The sequence below is a fragment of the Macrobrachium nipponense genome, chromosome 12 (assembly GCF_015104395.2).
Source record: "Macrobrachium nipponense isolate FS-2020 chromosome 12, ASM1510439v2, whole genome shotgun sequence".
NCBI lineage: Eukaryota > Metazoa > Arthropoda > Malacostraca > Decapoda > Palaemonidae > Macrobrachium > Macrobrachium nipponense.
This window is the reverse complement of record NC_087205.1, coordinates 42974780-42998498: the sequence shown is the minus strand read 5'-3', so window position 1 is coordinate 42998498 and position 23719 is coordinate 42974780. Positions and strand designations below refer to the sequence as shown.

At 39.2% G+C, this 23719-nt stretch overlaps 1 protein-coding gene across 1 annotated transcript in view; it reads left to right on the top strand.

The window, feature by feature from the left end:
* The window catches only part of LOC135224506 (dynamin-1-like protein), a gene marked incomplete in the record, with an annotated part of 557230 nt that overhangs the window by 391064 nt on the left and 142447 nt on the right, over window positions 1-23719 (top strand). The window contains 1 exon segment of the mRNA XM_064263535.1: window positions 17886-17927. Coding sequence (XP_064119605.1) covers window positions 17886-17927 — 42 coding nt within the window.

Here is a 23719-nt window from a genome sequence, read left to right as displayed (position 1 = left end):
TAGTGGGCGATTTCAAAGAATATTCTCAGTTCATAGCAGTATATACCATACACGCAAAACGCACAAACGAGAAAATTGAACTGTATTGGGTCAATTGGGTATGAATTCCACATTGATATTCTGTGTATACTGTACATTTTATGAAATGTTTTGTTTTAAGATGATTTTTAAATATATGTACACACATACATAAAGTGTTTTAGGATGATACTATAAGTACGCAGAGCGTCTAAAACACGTAAGAGAACTGGAAAAGCAGGGTACATATGATTCCATCTACGGTATTTTCATGCATTCGTACTAAGTATATTTTCATGACTACGTAAATACATTTTTTTATGATTAAAAAATATTGATTAATTTTCAAATATTGCAGTTCTGTACTACATTAATGTAAACAAAGCAAAATTTCAATAACATATAGTTTTTGTTTTTCCTAAAAGGTGTTCTATCCAAGCCAGCTTCCCGGCAGATACTAACTTATGACGTAGTGACATGCTTTTAGAGCAGTACCCAGATGAAATGATACTCAATATGCTATTGGCTGTCATCATTCATTTTCCTTGGTGCTCATTGGCTGTACACTTTATGTTGATTGATTGAAACCTGAGTCCCATCTCGTGAACATGAAATTGTTGGCTTGATGCTGTGACGCACCTAGTATCACTGCGTAGAGTCGGCATCTGCGGATGTAATACATAAATCATGAAACTGTGTTTTACATATCGTCAAATATCTGTGTGAATCATGTCAACAATGGCTCCTAAAAAGCACCCTGCTCCTTCTAAGCCTTTGGCAAAGAGCCTAAAAGAAAGAAAGTGGTCATGAAGCTTGACAAGAGATGAAAGTTCTTGATATGTTAAAGGAGGGCAAAAGTTTTGCCGCCGTTGGCTGTCATTTCAATGTGAATGAGAACATGGTGAGATACATAAAGAAAAAGAAAGTTAAATAAGAAAGTGTGTAAGCATGACCTACTTTAGCACAGCTAAAACTGTCAACAGTGTGAGGTAAAACAATCGTGAGAATGGAATCTGCGCTGGCATACTAGATAAAGGACTGCTAGAAAACGAACGTGCTCATTGACTCCAACCTCGTTTGTGAGAAACAACTTTATCAGCAGATATCAACAAAGGAAGTTGAAGAGGAGGAAGAGCCACAACCGGGACTATCTTCAGCTCCTGAAGGTTTTCAGGCGGTGCTTCCAGAAGCGGTACCACATAAAGTCTGTTTCCCTACATGGGGAAGCAGCATTGGCGGACAAAGAGGTGGCTAGGAAATATCCCGAGATCTTCAAGATGATCCTTCAGGGAAAAGGATACTTTCCAGGACAGGTGTTCAATAGGAACAAAACTGGCCTGCTCTGGATAAAGATGCCTTCCCAGATATACTTAAAGCCTCTGGATTTAAGGCACAGAAGGACAGGGTTACCTTCCTGATATGTGGGAATGCGACTGGCTTTATGCTGAAACCAGGCCTCATTTACAAGACTACAAATCCCAGGCCACTCAAAAATAAGAACAAGGCATTGCTGCCTGTGTTCTGGATGCACAATCCTAAGGTCTGGATCACCAAAGTCCTTATGGAGCAATGGTTCCATCAAAGCTTCATTCCTCAAGTTAGGTAATACCTGTGCAACTTGGGCTTGGAGTTCAAGGTCTTGCTAGTCTTGGACAATGCTGGTTGCCACCCTCTTGATCTTTATTACAAGGGACTCCAGCTCAAGTACCTCCCTCCCAACACCACCTCTCCTCCAGCCTATGAACCAGGTCATGATCCATGCCTTCAAGGCACTCTGGATTGGGAACTCCCTCCAGTACCTTGTTGATGCAATGGACCATGACAGTGAATTTACACTGAAGTAGTACAATAATACTTCAGTCTTATGCAATTTGAGGTGTGTGAATCATAATAGCACGAACTTTTCATTGGAAGCTAACTAATTATCATATGCGAGTATTTCACAGTGTTTCTGATCTAGATCCGCTCAAGTTTTTTATTACAATAATCAAAAAGGATTCAACACTAACATTGAAACACGGGATACGAATATAGAAAGAAACTCAAACAGAACAGAAGTTTAGTTACAAGCTTATTCACAAAGATAAATGCAGAATGGTTTCTCTTATTTACATAAAAAAAGCAAGGGTGGCCTCCCAGTCTTCTTAGCAGGAAGACGTACCTACTTCTTCCCTGACACCTTGTACCCCACAACAATGTTCTGAACTGTTCGATGCTTCAAATCCGTCTGGTGAACAATTTCAGCGGTATTTAACCCTAATTCAAAGCATTGAATGACCCTTACATGATCATCCCTAGAAGTATAAGTACCCACCATTACGCATAAAGGCACAGGGAATGGCAACACTGGGGCAACACCACGAGACAAACAAGTCCTGACAGGAGTGCCAGCAGCACAAACTGACTTACACCACAACCAGTGGGCTACTGATCAGTTACTGTTTCCTCAATCAAGGACACAGTGGAAACAATGAAAGGTGCCAATTAGTCATTTTTTGTCTCTGCCATTTTCCGTGACTGATATGGAGGATTCCTTAAAACGCTGAAAGTGTTTCAGGTGCAAAGACTTTCGGTGCCCACGTTAATTAATGAAAAGGATGTTCGTATTATTTAATGATAAATATATTTATTAACCCTCTTACGCCGACTGGATGTATTTTACGTCGACATTTTTTGTCTCCCATGTGCCGACTGGGACGTATTTTACGTCTACTTACAAAAGTTTTTTTTTAAATTCGCGGAAAAATACTTATAGGCCTACCAGCCTAAAACTTTTGAATCACGCGCCTTGGGGGATGCTGGGAGTTCACGGATCAAGGTGTTGTTTTGTTTACAATCGTTACGGAGGCGCGCAAGCGCGAATTTCTTTCTTGCCGCACTAAAAAGTATCTGTGACACATCTCTGAAATTATTTCGTCACTTTGACATAATTTTTGTACCATTGTAAATTAGCCGTTACATGAAGTATTACAGTGGTCCCCCCGTATTCGCGGGGGATGCGTACCAGACCCCCGTGAATAGTTAGAATCCGCGAATGTTTGGAACCCCTATGAAAATGCTATAAACAGCCTATTTTGTTAGTTAAAACTTAAGAAAAACCCACTACAAATTTTCATACCTGGTTTTTTAATAGTTTTATCACAAAAAGTGCATTTTATGATGAAATTCATCAAAAAAACCAGGAATTTGTGGATATTTATCATAGAAAAATACCGCGAATGCGCGAATTTTCCGCGAATAATGCAGGGAAACGTTCCCCAGAGAAATCCGCGAATGTGTGAGTCCGCGAATCTGGAGAACGCGAATACGGGGGATCCACTGTATATATGAAAATGTGCGCTTTTTTATGTAGAATACAACAATAAAATACTCATGATTGTAGCTTTTATCAGTTTTGAGATATTTTCATATAAATAACGATAATTGCCAAAATTTCAACCTTCGGTCAACTTTGACTCAACCGAAATGGTCGAAAAACGCAATTGTAAGCTAAAACTATATTTTAGTAATATTGAATCATTTACCTTAATTTTGCAACTAATTGGAAGTCTCTAGCACAATATTTCGATTTATGGTGAATTTATGAAAAAACTTTTTCCTTACGTCCGCGCGGTAACTCTTCCGAAAAAAATCATACATGCGATTGTGGTAATGTTTGCACCATTTTAAAATTAGCCGTTATATAAGTTTTATATATGGAAATGTGCACAATTTCATGCACAATACAACTAAAAACAACCCATGGTTGTAGCTTTTATCAGTTTTGAGATATTTTCATATAAACGATAATTGCCAAAATTTCAACTTTCAGTCAACTTTGACTCTACCGAAATGGTCGAAAAATGCAATTGTAAGCTAAAACGCTTATATTCTAGTAATATTCAAGCATTTACCTTCATTTTGCAACAAATTGGAAGTCTCTAGCACAATATTTCGATTTATGGTGAATTTATGAAAAAAGTAACATTTTCTTTACGTCCGCGCGGTAACTCTTCCGAAAAAATCATACGTGCGATTGTGGTAATGTTTGCACCATTTTAAATTAGCCGTTACATAAAGTTTTATAAATGAAAATGTGCGCAATTTCATGTAGAATACAACAAAAAATAATTGAAGATTGTAGCTTTTCTCATTTTTGAAATATTTGCATATAAATCACGATAAATAGAAAAAAAACCACGTTCGGTCAACTTTGACTCTACCGAAATGGTCGAAAAACACAATTGTAAGCTAAAACTCTTACAGTTTAGTAATATTCAGTCATTTATCTTCATCTTGAAACAAATTCGAAGTCTCTAGCAAAATATTTAGATTTATGGTGAATTTAAAAAAAAATCTTTCCTTCCCTCCGCGCGCGGATTCTCCGCCACAAATCTCCGAAATGCGTACGTACCATTCTTGGAATATTTGCTCTGTTTCATATTAGGCATTTCATAGAGTTTTATATATGAAAATGTGCGCAATTTCATGTAGAATAAAACTAAAAATATTTGAAGGTTGTAGCTTTTCTTATTTCCGAAATAATTGCATATAAAAAATATATATATAAAAAAATTCGACATTCGGTCAACTTTAACTCGTCAGATATGGTCGAAAAATGCAATTGTAAGCTAATACTCTTACAGTATAGTAATATTCAATCATTTTGAAAGAAATTGGAAGTCTCTAGGACAATATTTAGATTTATGGTGAATTTTTGAAAAAAATATTTGTTTACGTCTGCGCGTTATGAATTCATGCATTATTTTGTGATAATGTTTTCTCTGTGTTGCTTTTATCGTTTTACAATGTGTTATATACCAAAAGGATCACAATTTAGTGTACATTAAAAAAAAAAAAAAAGTAACTTGTTACCTTTAACCGTTTTGCGCACAGCGCGATTTGAATACAATTATATATGAAATTTCGTTTTTGCGCTATCATATATCGCATTATTTATATATGATAATGATAATTTTTTTCATTTCTGATGGTTGCATACTAAACTTCAGGCAATGACAAAAAAAGGAGCCAAAAATGAACTCTTAATCTTGAAAACTAAGCGCGCTGTGATTTTTTGAAAAAAATATTTTTTCCGCTTCCGCGCTCACTCTGAAACACCTCCGGCACACGGGAGACAATTTTTTTTTTTACCGCTTCGGCGTAAGAGGGTTAATATGTTTTCATGGCATAAGAATGGTTGTGGTTGAACTGGTTCACTGCAGCTCTTATAAAATGAAAATGAAAATCCTGAGATTTAAAATCAAATTCCGGGAAACAAAACTGGGCTAAATATGGCCGGGATCCCAGGAAAGAAACCCTAGTCGGTACTTCTTGTTATAATGGAACATGAAATTGATATAAATCTTATATCTTTTGTGGAGACAAAACCAGCATTATGGGATAAAAGTCTTGAAGACTACAGAAATTGGAATTTGAATATGCTGGCAGTCCCCAGGTTATGACGGGCTTCCGTTCTTGAGACGTGTTGTAAGCCGAAAATTATCGTAAGCCGGAACATCGTCAAAATTCCTAAGAAAACCTTACTTTTAATGCTTTGGGTGCATTATAAACTATGTAAACTGCTTTCTTATTGCATTTTTTAAACAAAAAACCTTCAAATATTGATTATTTTGCATTTTTGGAGTCATATTTCTTCTTCCATATCACCGTTTTAAGCGTCGTAACCCTGGAACATGCATCGTAAATCAGGAAATAATTTGTGATATAAATATAATTGAAAAGTGTTGTAACCTTGGAACATTGTAAGCCAGGGACTGCCTGTATCTGCATTTCGTAATTTGCCCAAAGAATGATGCTTGAGACAACATATGGAAGTAATTGAAAAAGTTGTTGCCATCCTGGTTTAGGTCCTCAAATAACGTGGCAAATGCGCCTAAAGTCTCTCGCTGTGCATTTAAAGAGTGGACCTAATGTATTTGGATTGTCTTTTTCCTCCCTAAATACACTCAATAAAAGCACAATGCACACACTTATCCATTGTGGTTGACTGTACAGCCCACTGCAGACTCCGTATAAACAAATCTCCAGACAGTATTGAACAGGTCACAAATGTTATTGATTCTGCATAGCACAGCTGTGTACGGCAACATTTAAAATCCACTGCAGTTTCTGCAATGCGGCAAACACATCTATCTGCAGCAACAACACGCATAATGTGAAAGGGGCCTAAGAGGGAGAAAGGCAAAGCTTTTTTGATTGGGCTGTTGGGGCTTTAGCGTGAAAGATGGGAGGCTGCCCAGTTCTCGCTGAAGACCTTCCCTCTGATTGGTTGGATGTATTATGTGCCGACAGGGCAGTAAGATACAGTTCATCAGAACTCTTCTCTCTCTTTTCAATGAAATTGTTAAAAAAAGAGGGAACTCTGATGTTCATTCACCACGAAAGGGAGTATCGACGACACGAAGTCATCTCTGCTTTTCGCCCTCATGGATAAGTCACACCTCTTCCCTTAAGTCACGTTAAAGGAGATTCTTTCAGGCTTGCAGAAGTGTACAACCAATCTGTGAGCACAGTCCACCAGACATCCAAGAGAACCTGCTTCTTCCACCTCTAGATCGTTTTCTCTCCTTATAGCCACAGCCCTTTCATGGGGGAAAACTGAAAACCCAACTGAGACCTAGATCCAACCTGTGACCTCCTAGCAGTCCATTAGGAAGTCATCATTCAAAACCAATCCCAAGAAGTGAGAATTTAGTCCTCTACCTCCCAGTAGGAGCAAGACTTTAACTTTCTTGGAAGGAATGAGCACACACAGGAGCGGAACCTTGGGTAGTCCAGGTACTCAAGGAGAGCTACATCATTCTTTTCATGATAGTTCCTCCCTTAGTAACATTGCCAATCGCCTTGACACCATGCACAGAAGGTTCCATGAAGTTTGTGGCCCTCTCTCAGAAAGTCAAATCACTAATCCTCAAGAGAGCAGGGGAAGAGGTTGCAGATTGCCACTCAGAAGCTTATTACTACTCTGTTTTCGTGGTTTGGAAGGCCTCAGGATTGCTGGAGGCCCTTTTTGGATGTCAGTGCCCTAAATACAAAGTTCCACATGGAGACAGTTCAGTCAGTAATGTCAGCAGTGTAGCAGGGGGATTGGATGGTCACCCTGGATATGCAAGATGCATATTTCTACATCCCTATTCATTTGGGTTCATTGAAGCTTCTGCGCTTTGTCTTTGGGGCGGAGTGTTAAATTTCAGGCTCTATGCTTCGGCTTGTTGATGGCACCGCAAGTATTTACTTGAATCCTCACTCCTCTTGGGAATTGGCTTCACTTTCTTGGAATCAGCGTCAACTTGTACTTGGATGACTGGCTTCTCCGCTTTACATTGGAAAAGTCTGGACTTGAGGAGAACACTTCGCCTGACACAGGAATTAGGCATCACAGTCAGCAAAAAGAAATCCCTTTAAGAGCTTTTCTGCCACCCAAAAGAATTGACAATTGTCTACAGACTGTCCGTCAGTTCCTTGCCCTTTCATCCTGCTTGGTAGTACAGTGGATGTCTCTTGGCAACCCTAGCTTCAGTAGAGCAGTTGGTGAGACTAGGCAGGTTTCACATGAAACCCCTGCAGTTTTTCCTGAAGGCAAACTGGTACAGAAAGACTCGACCAATGCATCTTCCTGATAACATGTAGATAAGAGTGGAACTTACCTGGTGGACTTATGGGGAAAGACTTCAAGGAGGGAAACCTCCTCTTCCAGTGAACCCCAACCTTCGATTCTATTGGGATGCCTCTGACCTAGGCTGGGTTGCTCTTCTGGATGGTTGGGAAATCTGGAACATGGACAATGGAACAAAGGGGGTCTCACATAAGTGTAAAAGAACCAAGAGCTGTTCACCTGGGCCTTCAGACTTTCTTGAGCCTAGTCTGCGGCAAAAATATACAGGCAGTCCCTGGTTAATGGGGGGAAGGGTTCCATTCTCGGCAGGGTGCTGATAAATGAAAACTGCCATTAACTGAAGCACTGCAATTTATGGTGCTGATATCCAGTTAATATCACCTCTGTTAGGTATGTTATTGCACTATAACTGGAACTCAGTGTGTTATGGCGCCATAATCCATCAATTTTATGGCACTATACAAACCTTATGAAACTGGATTGACATTAACCAAGCCTGCCGATAAGTGGGTACTGCCTGTAGTAGGACACAGACAACACAACTGCAATGCCTTACATTTGGAAACAGGGAGCACTCACCCCTTTCAGAAACAGGGAGCACTCACTCCTCTCTTTACGAGACAGTGAGGGATCTCCTTATGTGGGCTGAGGAGAATGAAGTTTCTCTTTCCACCAGGTTCATTCAGGGAGAATGAACATTACTGCGAGTAAGCTAAGTCGTCTCAAGTCCTTCCAACCGAAGGGACCCTGTACCCATTAGTCTGCAATGATTTATGGAGGTTGCAGGGGTAGATTGACCATAGATCTTTTCGCAACCTTGAAAAACCATCAGCTTCCACTCTTCTGATCTCCAGTTCCAGATTCTCAGGCATGGGCAATGGCTATCATGCTCTTGCACTGGACAGGTTTGGATGTTTATGCCTTCCCTACCTTCAGGATTGGTCAAACAGGGAGTAGTATCCAGATCTGGTTCAGCTGTTGGTGGATTATCCAAGAGTCCTTCCACAAAAATGGCTGCTGCTCAAACAACCCAACTTCCTCAGATTCCACCAAGGGTTGTCCACTGGCCATGACAAGCCTCAGACTGTCTGGTGCCTTGCTAGAGCAAAATGTTTTTTGCGACAGGCTGCAGAGGCAATTGTTAAGGAGGTGAATGTCTCCTACAAAGTTCTACTAGTCCAAATATGAGGAATGGATCTGTCCTCTAACTAACACATCAGCAATCAAATCCATTGAGATGACAAAGCAAGAAAGTTCTTCTAACATTGCTTGGAATTTGGACATTTTACTGAAATGGCTCTCAGGTCCTCCATTCGAACCGTTCTAATCCATCTCACTCGGGAATCTTAGTGGCCCTGGTTACCACTAAGCGTATCAGTGAGTTACAGGTAATGGACAAGAGAGTAGGGTTTGCGCAAGAGGACACAGTTTGCTCACTCTCTTAATTTCTTGCTAAAAATGAGGACCCGCCCAAGCCCTGGACTCTGTCTTTCATTATTAAGAATCTTATGGACTTCTTAGGACCAGAGGAAGAAGAGAGGCTCATTTGTCCAATGAGGTCCCTCAGGTACTACCTTTGCAGGACAGAGAAGATTAGAGGATTGTCAAGCTACCTTTGTTACTCTGTAAGAAGCCTGGTTCATCCTCTCTCTAAAAATGCCATATTTTTTTTTGAGGGAACTGATATCAGAAGCTGGCTCTCAGATTCAGGACGCCTTTCCTTTAATTAAAGTTAAGAATCGCAAAGTTTAGGGCAGTTGCAACTTCCTTAGCATTTAGACATACGTCTCTTTCCTATGATCTTGCAGTCAACATTCTATATTCTCTTCACACTACCTCAAGAACATGAGGCTGTGGTTGGAAATTGTAACACTTTTAGAACATTTATCTGTGGCTTGCATGGTGTTGGGAGAGGAAGTATAGGGAACTTACTGTCCCTTTACTATCCACTCACCTTGAATTAAGGTTCTGTCTATGGGAAGCCTGGGGTACTTTGTACATACTTAAGAGTAGTACCCACCATGTTTGTTTTTAATTAGTGGTTTGGCTTGTGGTGTAGGTGGAAGTCGTCTTTTATATTCTGGTCTGCATCTTTTAAACTTTGCTTGCATACGGTGTGCTTCCTCCGCTGCAAGTTTTGAACCCACTAATGTAGGGGCAACCCTTGGCTACACTGCCAAGCTCACTACAGGTTGAGAGAGGTGCTGTCCAGAGGCAGTAGGCACCTGCAGCAGCTCTCTCAACATGAAAGGAAACAACAAGCTTTATCCTACTTAATGCTCAAAGCATTAACCCTAAAATGCCTATTGGACGTATTTTACGTTGACGAAAATTGTCTGTCGGGTGCTTAATTGACGTAAAATACGTTGACACTAAAAACTTTAAATATTCATGGAAAAATAGTTATAGGCCTAATTGGCGGAAAATTTTGAATCACGCTCCTTGAAGGATGCTGGGAGTTCACTGATCAAGCTGTTGTTTTGTTTACAAGCGTTACTCAGGCGCGCATGGGTCAATTTCTTTCTATTTGCACTAAAAAGCATCAGCGACACATCTCAGAAATTATTTCGTCACTTTGTCATACTTTTTACACCGTTTTATATTAGCCGTTACATAGTTTTATATATATATGAAAAGGTGTGCAATTTTATGTAGAATACAATGAAAAACAACACATGGTTGTAACATTTATCAGTTTTGAAATATTTTCATATAAATAATGGTAAGTGCCAAAATTTCAACCTTCGGTCAACTTTGACTCGACCGAAATGGTAAGTAATATTCAATCGTTTACCTTCATTTTGCAACAAATTGGAATTTTCTAGCACAATATTTCAATTTATGGTAAATTTTTGGAAAAACCTTTCTCCTTACGTCCGCGTTGTAACTGAAAAATCTGAAATTCTTTCGTCGGATTGTCGTAATGTTTGCACTGTTTTATATTAGCCATTACATAAAGTTTTGTATATGAAAATGTGTGCAATTTCATGTAGAATACAACAAAAAACAACCCATGGTTGTAGCTTTTATCAGTTTTGAAGGACTCGACCAAAATGGTAGAAAAATGCAGTTGTAAGCTAAAACTCTTACATTCTAGTAATATTTAATCATTTACCTTTATTTTGCAGCTAATTGGAAGTCTAGCACAATATTTCGATTTATGGTGAATTTTTGAAAAAAACTTTTTCCTTATGTCCGCGCGGTAACTCTGCCGAAAAAATCAGAAATTCTTCCTTCAGTTTGTCGTGTTTGTCATAATGTTTGCACTGTTTTATATTAGCTGTTACATAAAGTTTTACATGTGAAAATGTGTGCAATTTCATGTAGAATACAACAAAAAACAACCCATGGGTGTAGCTTTTTTCAGTTTTGAAATATTTTCATATAAATCACGATAAATGCCAAAATTTCAACCTTCGGTCAACTTTGACTCGACCGAAATGGTAGAAAAACGCAATTGTAAGCTAAAACTCTTACATTCTAGTAATATTCAATCATTTACCTTCATTTTGCAACAAACGGGAAGTCTCTAGCACAATATTTCAATTTATGGTGAATTTTTGAAAAAAACTTTTTTTTATGTCCATGAGGTAACTCTACCGAAAAAATCAGAAATTCTTTCGTCGGATTGTCTTAATGTTTGCACCATTTTATATTAGCCATTACATGAAGTTTTATATATGAAAATGTGTGCAATTTCATTTAGAATACAACTAAAAATAACTCATGGTTGTAGCTTTTATTAGTTTTGAAATATTTTCATATAAATAATGATAGAAAAAATTTGACCTTTGGTCAACTTTAACTCTACCGAAATGGTCGAAAACTGCAATTGTAAGCTACAACACTTACAGTCTAGTAATATTCAATAATTAACTTCATTTTGCAACAAACAGGAAGTCTCTAGCACAATATTTTGATTTACGGTGATTTTTTTTTTTTTTTTTTTTACCGAGCATTACGAATTCATGCATCATATTGTGATAATGTTTTCTCTGTGTTGCTTTGATTAGTTTACAATTTGTTATATACTAATATCATCGCAATTTAGTGTACAATACAACAACAAAAATTAACTGTAGCTTTAACAGTTTTACTCACAGCACGATTTGTATACAATTAAATATGAAATTTTTTTCGCGCTGTCATATATTCTAATATTTATATATGATAATGATATTTCTTTTGATTTCTGATGGTTACATACTAAACTTCAGGCAATGACAAAAAAAGGAGCCAAAAATGAACTGTTAACCTTAAAAACTAAGTGTGCTGTGATTTTGTGAAAAAAACATTTTTACTGCTTCGGCGCTCACTCGCGAACACTGCCGGCATACCGGAGACACTTTCGGAAATACCGGTTTGGCGTTTAAGGGTTAAGTAGGATAATGCTTGTTGTACAATATGTCCATGCTTTTCCCACCACCTCACAATGTGGAAAATGCTATTTAATTTCTTTGCTCGTTTGATCTTCTAAGTCCTGGATAGTGGGTGGGACCTTCTCACCTTCACACAAATGATAGAAGCACCACTGTGCAAATTTGAATTTTTAAGCTGCTGTAGGTTTGAAACCAATTGCAATGTAATTACTTGGTAAGTAGTATATATACAAATTTATTTTATCATAAACATGACATTTCTGGGCTCAGCTGTGTCGCTCCGTCCCTGACGTCTTTTTGGATTTCAAGAATTGCCTTGTCGCCTTTGCAATCTCCTTTCTCTTTGCCAATGGAATGGAAAGAGTATGCGAATCCAAGTCCCATTGGATACCTAGCCACTGGAACTTTGACTCTGGAGTCAGGCAGGACTTGCCCCTGTTGATTTTGAACCCTAGGTGTTCTAGGAAAGTCATGACCTTTTCCGTGGCTTTCATACACTTGTCCTTGTCCATCTCCCACACTAGCCAATCGTCTAGATACGCTACTACCATTATACCCTGAGACCTTAGCTCCTGCACCACCAACTCCTCTAGCTTCGTAAAAATCCTTGGAGCTATATTGAGCCCGAAGGGCATTACTTTGAAAGAAAAGGCTTCCTTCCCTAATTTGAAGCCTAGGAACGGACGGAAGTGCCGAGCTATCGGGACATGATAGTAGGCGTCTGTAAGATCTATAGAGGTGGTGACGGCCCCACGGGGAAGTAAGGTTCGCACCTGAGAGATGGTCAGCATTTTGAACTTGTTGCAACGAATGTACAAGTTTAAACGGGACAAGTCTAAGATCACCCTTCTCTTGTCGGTACCTTTCTTCGGAACACTGAACAAGCGTCCCTGGAACTTCAAATTCCTGGTCCTCAACACTGCTCCCTTTTGGAGAAGGTCCTGGGAGTAGTTTACCAACTCCTGTGTTGGCTCCTGATAGAAGGTGTTGGGTGGAGGAGGACCTTCGATCCAACTCCAGCCTAGGCCTCTGGATACTATGCTTTTTGCCCAATTGCTGAACCCCCAACGATGACGAAAGTGGTACAGCCTGCCTCCTACCTGTGAATCCTCATTGAGAGGATGAGGGTCTTGTCCCTCTTCCTGTCCTTGTACCTCTAGCTCGGCCGGAGGCTCTAGTTCCGCCACGTTGGCGAAAGGAACCTTTTGCTCTGCCACCTCTCCCAAACCTGTTAAAAGGCTGAAATGCCTGACTCTCAAAGGTTGGGTTAAAGGCAGGCGACACCGCATACGGGGTTGGAGCTTGCTGGTTAGGAGACGGAGCAAACAGAACCAATTGATGCTGAGGCTGTGCCTTGGAGGTCGAAGGCTGTGGTACTTGCTGTACTGGTACAGCCTGGACTAAAGCTTGTTGTTGAGGTGCCTGGAAAGATTGTACATTCGGGGAAAGATTGGAATCTCCTTTGTTTCTTCCTTGGCTTCGAACCCGAGGAGGAGGACTCCGGTTTCCTTTTATATTGAATACCCCAGCGTAACCTGATGCTTTGGTTCAGGCGTGCTGCCACATGCTGAACCTCGTTGACCACTGAGGGCGGGAACAGATCTGCGCCCCAAATTGAAGAAGCTAGAAGCTTGTTCGATTCATGCCTAATCGTAGCTTCGGATAGGACATGCTTCCTGCAATTTCTCCTAGCCACCGCAAAATCATAGATCGCATTGCATGCTCAACAGTAATGACTTTGTGATAACCTTAAACAGTGGCTCCTGTGCGTACTCGAGAGCCGCCGTCTCGGTCATCACTAATGAGTTAAGAGACCTTGCAAGACATAACCAAGCATCGAATTCTGTTTGAATCAGAGCATCCGACAGCCTAGGAAGGCGTTCACTGAACATAGTGATTGCACAATCCGGCTTAAGCTTCCCCATAGAGAAGGTTGCCGGCAGATCTACCCACAAATCCTCCCCGCCCGGAAGAAGCAGTGATGTAGGATCTGTTTCTCTAAGCTGGGGCATCACGCGTCACTGCTTGAAGAGTAAGCTCCGCCACCTTAGTTGTAAAAGGTAACGGGTTCTCCTCATCTGTGGTGAACATAGTGAACGGGCTCTTAAAGGCCGTCATTCTAGTGTTTGCGCAGTTCTACTCTTCCAAACTGCCAACCCATGTCTGTTGGGCCTGGTCCCTGGAAAGGATGACTGTTTCCTTTGGAACCTTATCCTCCCTAACAAGAGCAGCCTCAGTAAGCCGAACATAGCCAATGAAAGGGGGCTGCAAACCTGCGGGGAAGAACTCGAAGTCCTCGAGTCTCCGGGTACCGCAGCCTTCTATTGTTAACACCCCATTGATGAACGGAGCGAAGTTCGCTACCCTCCAAGGGTTACTTGGATGAAAGGGAGGGAGAGTGGAACCGTCCGGCATACTCTGGCCTTGCCCTAGATTACTAGGATGGGCTGAGCCTCCTGCACCCTGCTGAAGACCTGCAATGAGACACTCCTGAGTACCCAGTCTCTTAATCACCTCCTCAAACCTTGCCGTAACTGTATTGACCAAAGTTCCTAGGTTATTGACCTGTTTTAAGATATTCTTATTGAACAGATCCTGCCCAGCGGGGGAGGAATCCCCCTTCTCCTCTGGTACCTTATGAGGTATCAGGCCCTTAGAAGTTGATGGTAAGGGGCTCAAAGGGGAATGGTAAGATTTCCCCTCCTTTGACCTTGGTTTTGAGGACTTTGACAGGGACTTCTGTCTGGGTTTAGTACCTCCGGTATGGGATGCCGGAACACTTTTAGGAAGGTTGTCATATGATGCTTTTGGTACTGAAACTCTTTTTTGCAGTGTTTTCGACTGAAGTTTCTTTACTTTAGGTATCACCGAGGAGGGTTGCGACCTAGAAGGAGGCAATCCCCTGGTGAAACCTTGAAATTATTTAGAAGAAGGAGTGGAAGAGTTAGATGTACTCAAGGAATGACCCTGAGGACTTATAAGGCTAGCCTCATCAATGCTCTTACCAATACCCATATCCGGTGTAATGGGCACATCTTCTGTAACTGGAAGTGGCGGCACTCCCAGCACAAGCTCCGGTAACTCCTCGTCTTGTTGTTGAGATACCAGTTCCTGAATAGTATCAATTATTGGAGCTGCAACTTTTGGGTCCACGTAGGCGGTTTGTTTTCCTGCCGGGAAGATTAAAGCCGCCATGTCCTGGGAAAGGATGTAAGGCTTCGCCTTCCCTACGTTCCGCCCAAAGCCTCCTACCCAAACCTTGAGGGTGGAGAGAGCAGCATCCCTTGCAGACTGATCCACCTGTAAGAAAAGAAATATGTTAACCTTGAACTTAACTTACTATGTATGCTATCAGATACGATAGGGCTTAAAGTTCAGTAAGATACTATACTATCACAAAGACCACATTAAAGGTAGAAGCACAGGGAACGGGTAACTTACCGAAGAAGTAACCCAATCTACCATCTTGTAGCAAGCAAAACAGTTCTCGTGATGCCACACTACGGAGTTCTCTATCAGTACAGCGCAGGGGGCATGGCCCCGGCAAACTTCGTGCCCGCAAGGATCCTGGAGGACGGCATTACAGCCGGCAACCAGACATTGAGTGGCCTGTAAATGCAATAATACATGAGTATCGCTATGTAAAAAGATATGAAAAGCTCAAGGTAACATGATATTATGCCAGAGTGACTCGGACTATAGAGACATATGCATCCCGGGAACTCGTGCTAAGAGCATATAAATCAACCTGGAACCGTAGTAGCCGGGGGGACGATACATTTCGGGTATCCCAGAACCTCCTATTGAAGCTACCCGACCAGGGAGAATGAAATACAAAGGCACTAGCAACGGGCTATTCCGGGCGGCAATGATCCCAGGGGTTCAATGTACATAATTAAACGAAACAATAAAATAAAAAATAAAAAAAAATTAAAAATGAAGACTATTATCTCTGCCTAGGGAGGTATTATCTCTGCCTAGGGAGGTACAACCTCCCGAAAACAAAACCCTTGACGATTGCCGGTGAGGCCGGAATGCAAACCCGCCATATGCAGGGAGGGAATGTCTAAGGCGGGAGGGTGAATACACTCAGAGAGGCGGGAAGAGCCGAGCGCGCCCGGACTACCGCCAACTCCGAAGTAAGGTCGGCTGAGAAGCGACACCCACCGACCTAAGGCCTGAGAGGCCCCCCTCCACACCCCCCCGCAGGGACTCTGGTCGGTCGTCAGCGACAACCTGAGCGAGAGAAGCAACATACAAAAATAAATAATAAATACTTACAACTAATGAAAAATCATGCTCTAACACGGGGGAAGGGAAAAAAAAATAGATGGGAAGAGAAATGAACATCAATTCACCTAACAATCAGGCAGGACCACCCGATAAGGATGGCCCTAACCAGGACAAAACCAGAACTGGCCTATGCCGTAACGATATAACAAAACCGTAGGGCAGACGGCCAGGGTAGGCATACGAAAACAAACAAAATAAAATCATAATGAAATGTAGTTAAACTATAACGGTGGGTACCGATTAGGCACGAAACAAAGTCACGTGCTTGAAAGGAAACCCCCGTGCTAAATCACAAAAATAACAAAAACAACAAATATAAAACATATACACGAATGACAAAACTGCCATCCAAGAAAAGGCAAATAAAGGGTACTGATATACTACTCGGTTCACGAAGTATGGAAGACCACACGAAACCGAAACGACACAAAGGGGGAAGCCGTAATGGCGGCGCGCAGCCACCTCAGCGAAGGCGATGCCAGACAAAACCCTAAATAAAAGGACCACGAAGGTCAAAATCACTCCCTAAATAGTGTCAAACAAAAAACCAGTACTTAACTTGGATGTAGAAGCAGATTGACGATCCATAACGTAAAAACACAAGCCCAAAAAGCAGAGAAAAATAGAGCGCAAAATTAACGTGCGTCTCTCGTAATGGCTATCAAAGGAATGACGTCACTGACGCTACCTTCGCGGTAGCAGGAAGTGAGGTGTAGCACAGCTTCCCTTTTCTAAAGGGTTTTGATGTGGAAAAGGCTAATTGGAGAGGCTGCTGTGGTAGTGTTTTTCACTCGCCCCAGATTCATACCGACACCTTTTAATAAAGGTGAGCGAGTCAGAATATTCTGGCATGTCCAATTTAGCAGTTCTCTGGTATTATAGCAATATTTTACCTTAGAAATAGCGCTAAAGGAACGTATTTCACTGGGCGACACGGCTTCCTCGCCCAGAAATAGATTTTTCCTACGTCAAAATCCCTTTTTTAGTACATATACTATATTTATTGACCTGGGAAGGGGTAATGGACAAACAGGACTTGACTCCCAAGTGTATGTTCTTAAATGATTATTTTATCCAGTACTGGTGAAGATGGTAAGTTTTGAGTGGATTTCACAAGAGATGGGGCCAAGGGACTGTTTGGTGTTTAGGCAGCTTTAGTGAAAAGTTGTAGTCAAAAGTTTAAATTTGTGTATGTGGTTTTTAGCAATAATTCAGTCTCAGTACAACGTTTATAGAATGTCCCTCTCTTTTAAGATATACCAAAGAAAATTGGTGTATTTGTGTTGACTTATTCAGTAATGTAGCTGTAAATGTTGTATACAGACTCTCAGTGTTTTTAACTGTGCTGTTTGATGCTAATCAAGGTCAGTGAGTTAAATTTTGACATTTTCACTATGAGCTTTGATATTTTAATTTTATTTTTGTACCCCTAATAGTTGATATGCTTGTTACTTTTGATCAGTGTTTTAGTTTTAATGTTTCAAATTACTAATGATTTATTGATTTTTACAAAGTAAGATTTTGTTTTAAATGGACAGTGTTGTTTTGTATAGTTGAATATGAGTTTTCTTTTAAAGGACTTGATGGTAGATGGTTACATGGATCCCATTGTGAGACAGGTAAATTGTTCTTGATCACTTGCGTAAGGGTATTGGATGCTTCGGAAGATGCTTCTCTGCTTCCTTTTAATACTAGATATGCTTATTTGTTTATTTACTAAACCTTGTTTGTTCACAGTGACCCTCATTTATTTTATTTTGGTTGTGATGACCAGAAAATTTTTAGTGATTTTTTTTTTTTTTTTTCATTTTGAATGTCTAGGATTATTAGCATAATTTTTTTTTTTTTTTGGTAATCAGTACCCCTTAGGCATTTACAGCTTACAGTGTTTCATGTCCAGATGCACTGTAGGCAGGATTTTCTATTTACACCAGTTGCATTCCCCTTTGCCTTTTTTTAAACTTCCCATCTGTTCCCTTTGAACCATTCTCCATACCAACTGTCAAACTCCAACTTAACTTTGCCCTAATGTTCATCTTTTTAGTCTAGAAATGTGATCACGTGGTTTCATTTAGCTACGATGTCAGAATAAAGCATTTTTGGTTAATATTTTTTCTAATTTGTCAGTTGGATACCTTCAGCTTATAGCTACATAGAAATAAAGTACTTCATAGTAAAGGAGCCTTTTGGTTTATGTAAGACCTATTTAGAACTCAATTTTGCTTAATACAATATAAACCTCTAGCAGACAGTGTCTGGTGTGCACACTAACTTGTTAATATGATTTTCTTTAGATTAATGCTTTTGCCAGAATGAATGTGAATTCTTGCCACTAGAGTCTGCTTTCTGTTATGCTGCAAATGGTGAAATTCTAGGTTAGTAAGTATATATATATATAATATATATCTATATATATATTATATATATATATATATCTATCTATATATCACCATGCTGGCGAAAAAGGGGGTAAGTCCAAAATGAAACTTTTGAGAAAATTGCATTTAAAGTTTTCAAATGCATTCAATAAATCACTGAAAGAAGATAGCGATATGAACTCTTTACTAAATTTAAAGGATTTGAGGTATTTTTTTTATGCACTATGAAGACATTAATATATTCAAAGTTCTTATATACTTTTAAGGACTTACCTCTCTTTGACCATTTTGTTATCAGTACATATCACTTTTTGACCAAGACTTGCCCCTTTTTAACCACTTTGTTATCATTACATATCATACATATCCCTTTTTAACCTTATTGACCTACTTGTCACATAGCTCTTTTTAGGCTAATTAAATGCATTTTTATGATACTATAACTTTATTTTGTAAAGAAAATACCGCTGATGATAATTTTCATTTCTCAAGAGGGCCTATTTATTTATAATAAACGGTTAAATGACAAGTTAAGTTGGCATTGCATAATCATACAGAAACAAAAGGAATATTTTTCTCAAAAATAAAACTTTACAATTTTTCAAAGACTCATCTAGGTATAATAAACCGTTACAGAAATACAGTTTTAGTACAGTCAATTCATTGAAGAAAATTAGGTTTCCATAAAAAATAAAAAAATTCCCAGAGACTTACCTAGGTATGATAAAATGTTGAAACAAAAATTCCCAGAGACTTATCTAGGTATAATAAAATGTTGAAAAAAAAATTCCCAGAGACTTATCTAGGCATAATGAAATGTCAAAAAATTATTTCCTCAGAGATTCATCTAGTTAAAGAAATACAACTTTAGTTAGCATTGCATAGGTGTTAAAAAGCTAAAAATTGCTTTATTCAACAAATTCCTCTAAGTCAGGATCACAATCCTGAACATTACTCATATCTGGTAGTGCCTTATAAAAATCGTGAAACATAGGATCAACCAAAGGCAATAGATCAATCAAGTCCTTCTTTTTTTCTTTACTGATAGGCAGTAATGAATGATATTCCTTTTTGACATCTATCAAATTTGGATTATCCTGTCCTCTTCTTTTCATATCTACTTGTTCAAACGCCTCCTCGTTTGAAAGAGATCCTTTATACAACAAAATTCCAATGGGGCGCTGATACCTGAACCACTGGCACTGTGACCAGTTAAATTTGTCATTATTGCTGTTCTTTGATCTTTTTACCAGAGGGCCTTTAAATAACTGTGCGTAATCATAAAAGTCCTCCTGAGTCATTGCATGAACCTGAAATCTTCTTCCTGCCAATCTTACCAGCTGGTACCAGTCACGTGGATGGTGGATTGCAGTGGCTCTCTTTTTCTTGAGTCTTTCAATGACAGAGTGGTCGGAGTCACACTCCATGTGTGAATGACCGGAAATGAGAAAAAAATGTGATCTATTGTCAATATATTAGGAAATTTGGACAATGCATGCATAAACATAGCAGCCATATGGGAATTTCTATTCTGTCCGGCGCAAGCATCAGAATAAAAAATTACGTGCTGGACATCACTGGGCAAATTCTGCAAGATATTCATTAGACAAGATGCTATTTGATTGGCACCTCTAGCAGCAATGGTTTCGTGCCACACAAAACAGTCCACTTTTTTATTGACATTATTGTGAACAGTGAGATTGTGTGTCCACAACAAGCGCTTATAAAAAGCTACGGAAGACTGTAAGTATGGAGTGGGGAGACACTGTTGTAAGTCAAATGTGTATGTTGCAAATGAGGGATTTTCGCAAGCTAACTTTGTATCATCTCTTTTACGACTATAGGCATTTTCAGCTCTTAACAGATGACTTTCTTTTTCGGCTTGTAGACGTTCTTTCTCTTCAGGGGTATTGGTGATATCTAATTGCATCTTTAACACATCGCAGGTATGACATGTGTCTATTTTAGGCTGTTTGAAACTCAAGTTATGACAATGAAATCTTTTCTCATATGTAAAGCGTGTTACTGAGGACTCTGGGTAGCGTTCTTTAAACAACGAATACATTTTTGCTAATGTAAGTGTTGATGACAAATACTTTTTGGAGGAGTGTGCCCTAGAATAATGACTCTCGTATGCTGGAAATGATTTGATATGATCATCAATTTTAGAAAGTTCCTCTTCTTTAATACGACGTGGATTTGGAGTTGTTCCTCTCCTATCCCCTCGGCTCACTCCAGAGGCAGTTTCCTTTTTATTTTTCTGTAATACTTCCAAGAACTTTTTGGTTTCACCAAACACCCTCAAAAAGCATTTTTGACAAATAGGATGTCTTTTCATTTGAATTTCTAAGGCATACTCGTAGGTTGCATCTCGCACTCTAATGTTTTCGCCGCCTCCATCTCTTAGGCGGGTACGTAATGGGTTCTTTGGTGTAATAAGAGTTGCGAGGCAGTTTCTTCTTGAATCTACTGAGCCCAAATCCCAATATTCAATGAATAATATTTGCAGATCTTCATCATTTAAACGTTCGGAGCATTTCAATCTACATTGCTTTAGTGGACTTTGTTTTCTAGCAGAAACTAATTTACCTGACGCAGTCGTATACGATTTACCGGTCTGTCGACATTCTTTTCTCTCTCTTCGTGCTCTTCTTGAGTACCTTTTCATTGGAGTTTGGCAAGGTTATTCATCTCTTTGATTTTCAGCTTCTTGACTGCCCTCTTCCTCTCTTGGATGTTCTGCTTCTTGATTGCCCTTAAGTCTAATCTCATGCTTACTGTTATTTTCACGAGAACTTGTGGACGAAGACGATACACTGCAGGTTTCATCAGTAACTTCAAAATTTGGATCTTTTACACTATCATCATCATCATAGAAATTATCAGGCGTCTCATCATAATCTGTTATAAAAGTATTCAGACTGTGTTAATATCAACAATAACTTTAACATTATACTTGATTTTAAAATTAATTTTATATTTTTGTTTTGTTATACTGAACAACCGTGCTCCTGCCATCCACACAATTACATTGAAAAATCATGAAAAATGACAAATGACAACATACATTGCAAAAATATAATTTCTACAAAGTTCGTGTTTTGTCAGTACCTATAAAATAGTGAAAAACTCATTTTTGGATGCTTTTAACTAAAAATCTAACCATTTCTCTGACAAACGATTGTGATTTTCAAATTCTATGAGCAAAAGTACATAAAAAATTCTAGTTACAATGAAATTTAGTGTCGACCACCAAACACGAAAGATCCGTTCATATAAAAAAAATTTTGGCTCTTCACAATACAGCTGCCGTGAAGGCAGAAGCTCATTTTGTAAGGCGAATTTTAAGCCTAACTAAAATTGTTAGGCTCATAAACAAAGTTCCTACTATTGTTTACCACTGGTTAATAAACAAAGTTGATGCTATTTATACAAAATCTAAGAAATGACATATCCCTTTTTGTCTGAATAATGAACATCTCAAACCACAAACACTAACAAATATGACGTGTTACCATACTTTCATGTGAACAAGTCATAAAACAATCAAAAGTACAGTATCCTTCAGGTTTGTGATGTACGTCGAACAAATAGATAGTATTACATCTATAGTAAATCGTATTAAAAAATTACTTTATAATATGAACAAATTTTTACCTTAACTATAAAAGGAACATGGGTTAACTGCAGTTTAGTGGGACACCAATATCTACTATATAGAAGAAAAGTTATTCAGCTATTCGAGGGGTAGTGTTAAGATCGACGTACAAGTCGTTAATATTCATTATATCGAAAAGTTTTATAGAAGAAAAGTTGTTCAGCATCCCTTAAAACCCCTGAAAACATACTTCTTATACCGATTTATGACAATTTTCAATTTACGTAAAATAGCACTTATACTCCCTTACGGGGGTCCTCCCCCAGCTGTGAAACTGCCTACTATACTCTGTTTTTTTCCATCTGTCCATCCGCCTGTGGTGTTTGCGCATGGTAATACTGCGTCCAGGGCTTTAAATAATATCCTATTTCGAATATTAACGGTGTAATTCGCATACAGTAAATTATTAAAACACTTTCAGTTGCAAATGTACACCCAGATATCCTTTTATTTACCTAAAACTTACGCATAGAGTAACTAATTAAGGCTCGGAACGCAGTGTTACCATGCGGAAACACCACAGGCGGATGGACAGATGGAAAAAAACAGAGTATAGTTGAGGTTAGATTTGGTGTGGTTTGGTTAGGTTAATGGCCTGTTTTTCTAATTTTTTGGGAATAGGCCTAGGTTAAGGTTGCATGTCCATCTTAACAAGCTCCAACTGTTTGGATTCATACTTGGAAATGGCTCATTTCCGATAGAAATAACTATTAAAATCATTTAAAACACATAAAAAAATGGCACTACAAGTAGATTTCCCGTCAAAAGGAAATCACTGCTCGGAATTAGAGGTGTCCCACTAAACTGCAGGCATCCCAGGAACATCAATAACATACCTTCATTTCTTTCCTCTCCAAAGTTATTAGCAATAAGCCAGTGTTTGACATTACTTTGGCGGTTTTCCAGGTCCATTTTTCTTCTTTTCTCTGCATTTTCGTGTAATGCTTTGTCAAGAATTCGACGAGCACGTGATTTAGATGCATCCATCACCAAAACCGTTTTCAATTTACATCTATACACAAGTTCATAATATTAGAATCTTATAAATTACTACACTCCTGCAATCAAAGGCGAGTTGTAATCAACATTGGTTAATACGCGTTCAGAACGACGACACAGCTTACAACACGTCATATCTCTCTCTATCTAGTGCGTGCGGATGTGCCAAGCCGCACTTAGGTAGAGGGAACGAGTTTGGGCCCTGTCTCGGGCAACAATAATACACATTCGTGGAGTGCATTAGCTGCTAGGCCTAGTGGGATTAATACTGGCATATTAAATGAAGAAGAAGAGTATGAGTTTTATGACTAGATTAGAACTAAAATTGCAGAGTTATAGATAAAAAGTGAATAATTACCTAAATATTAATAAGTTT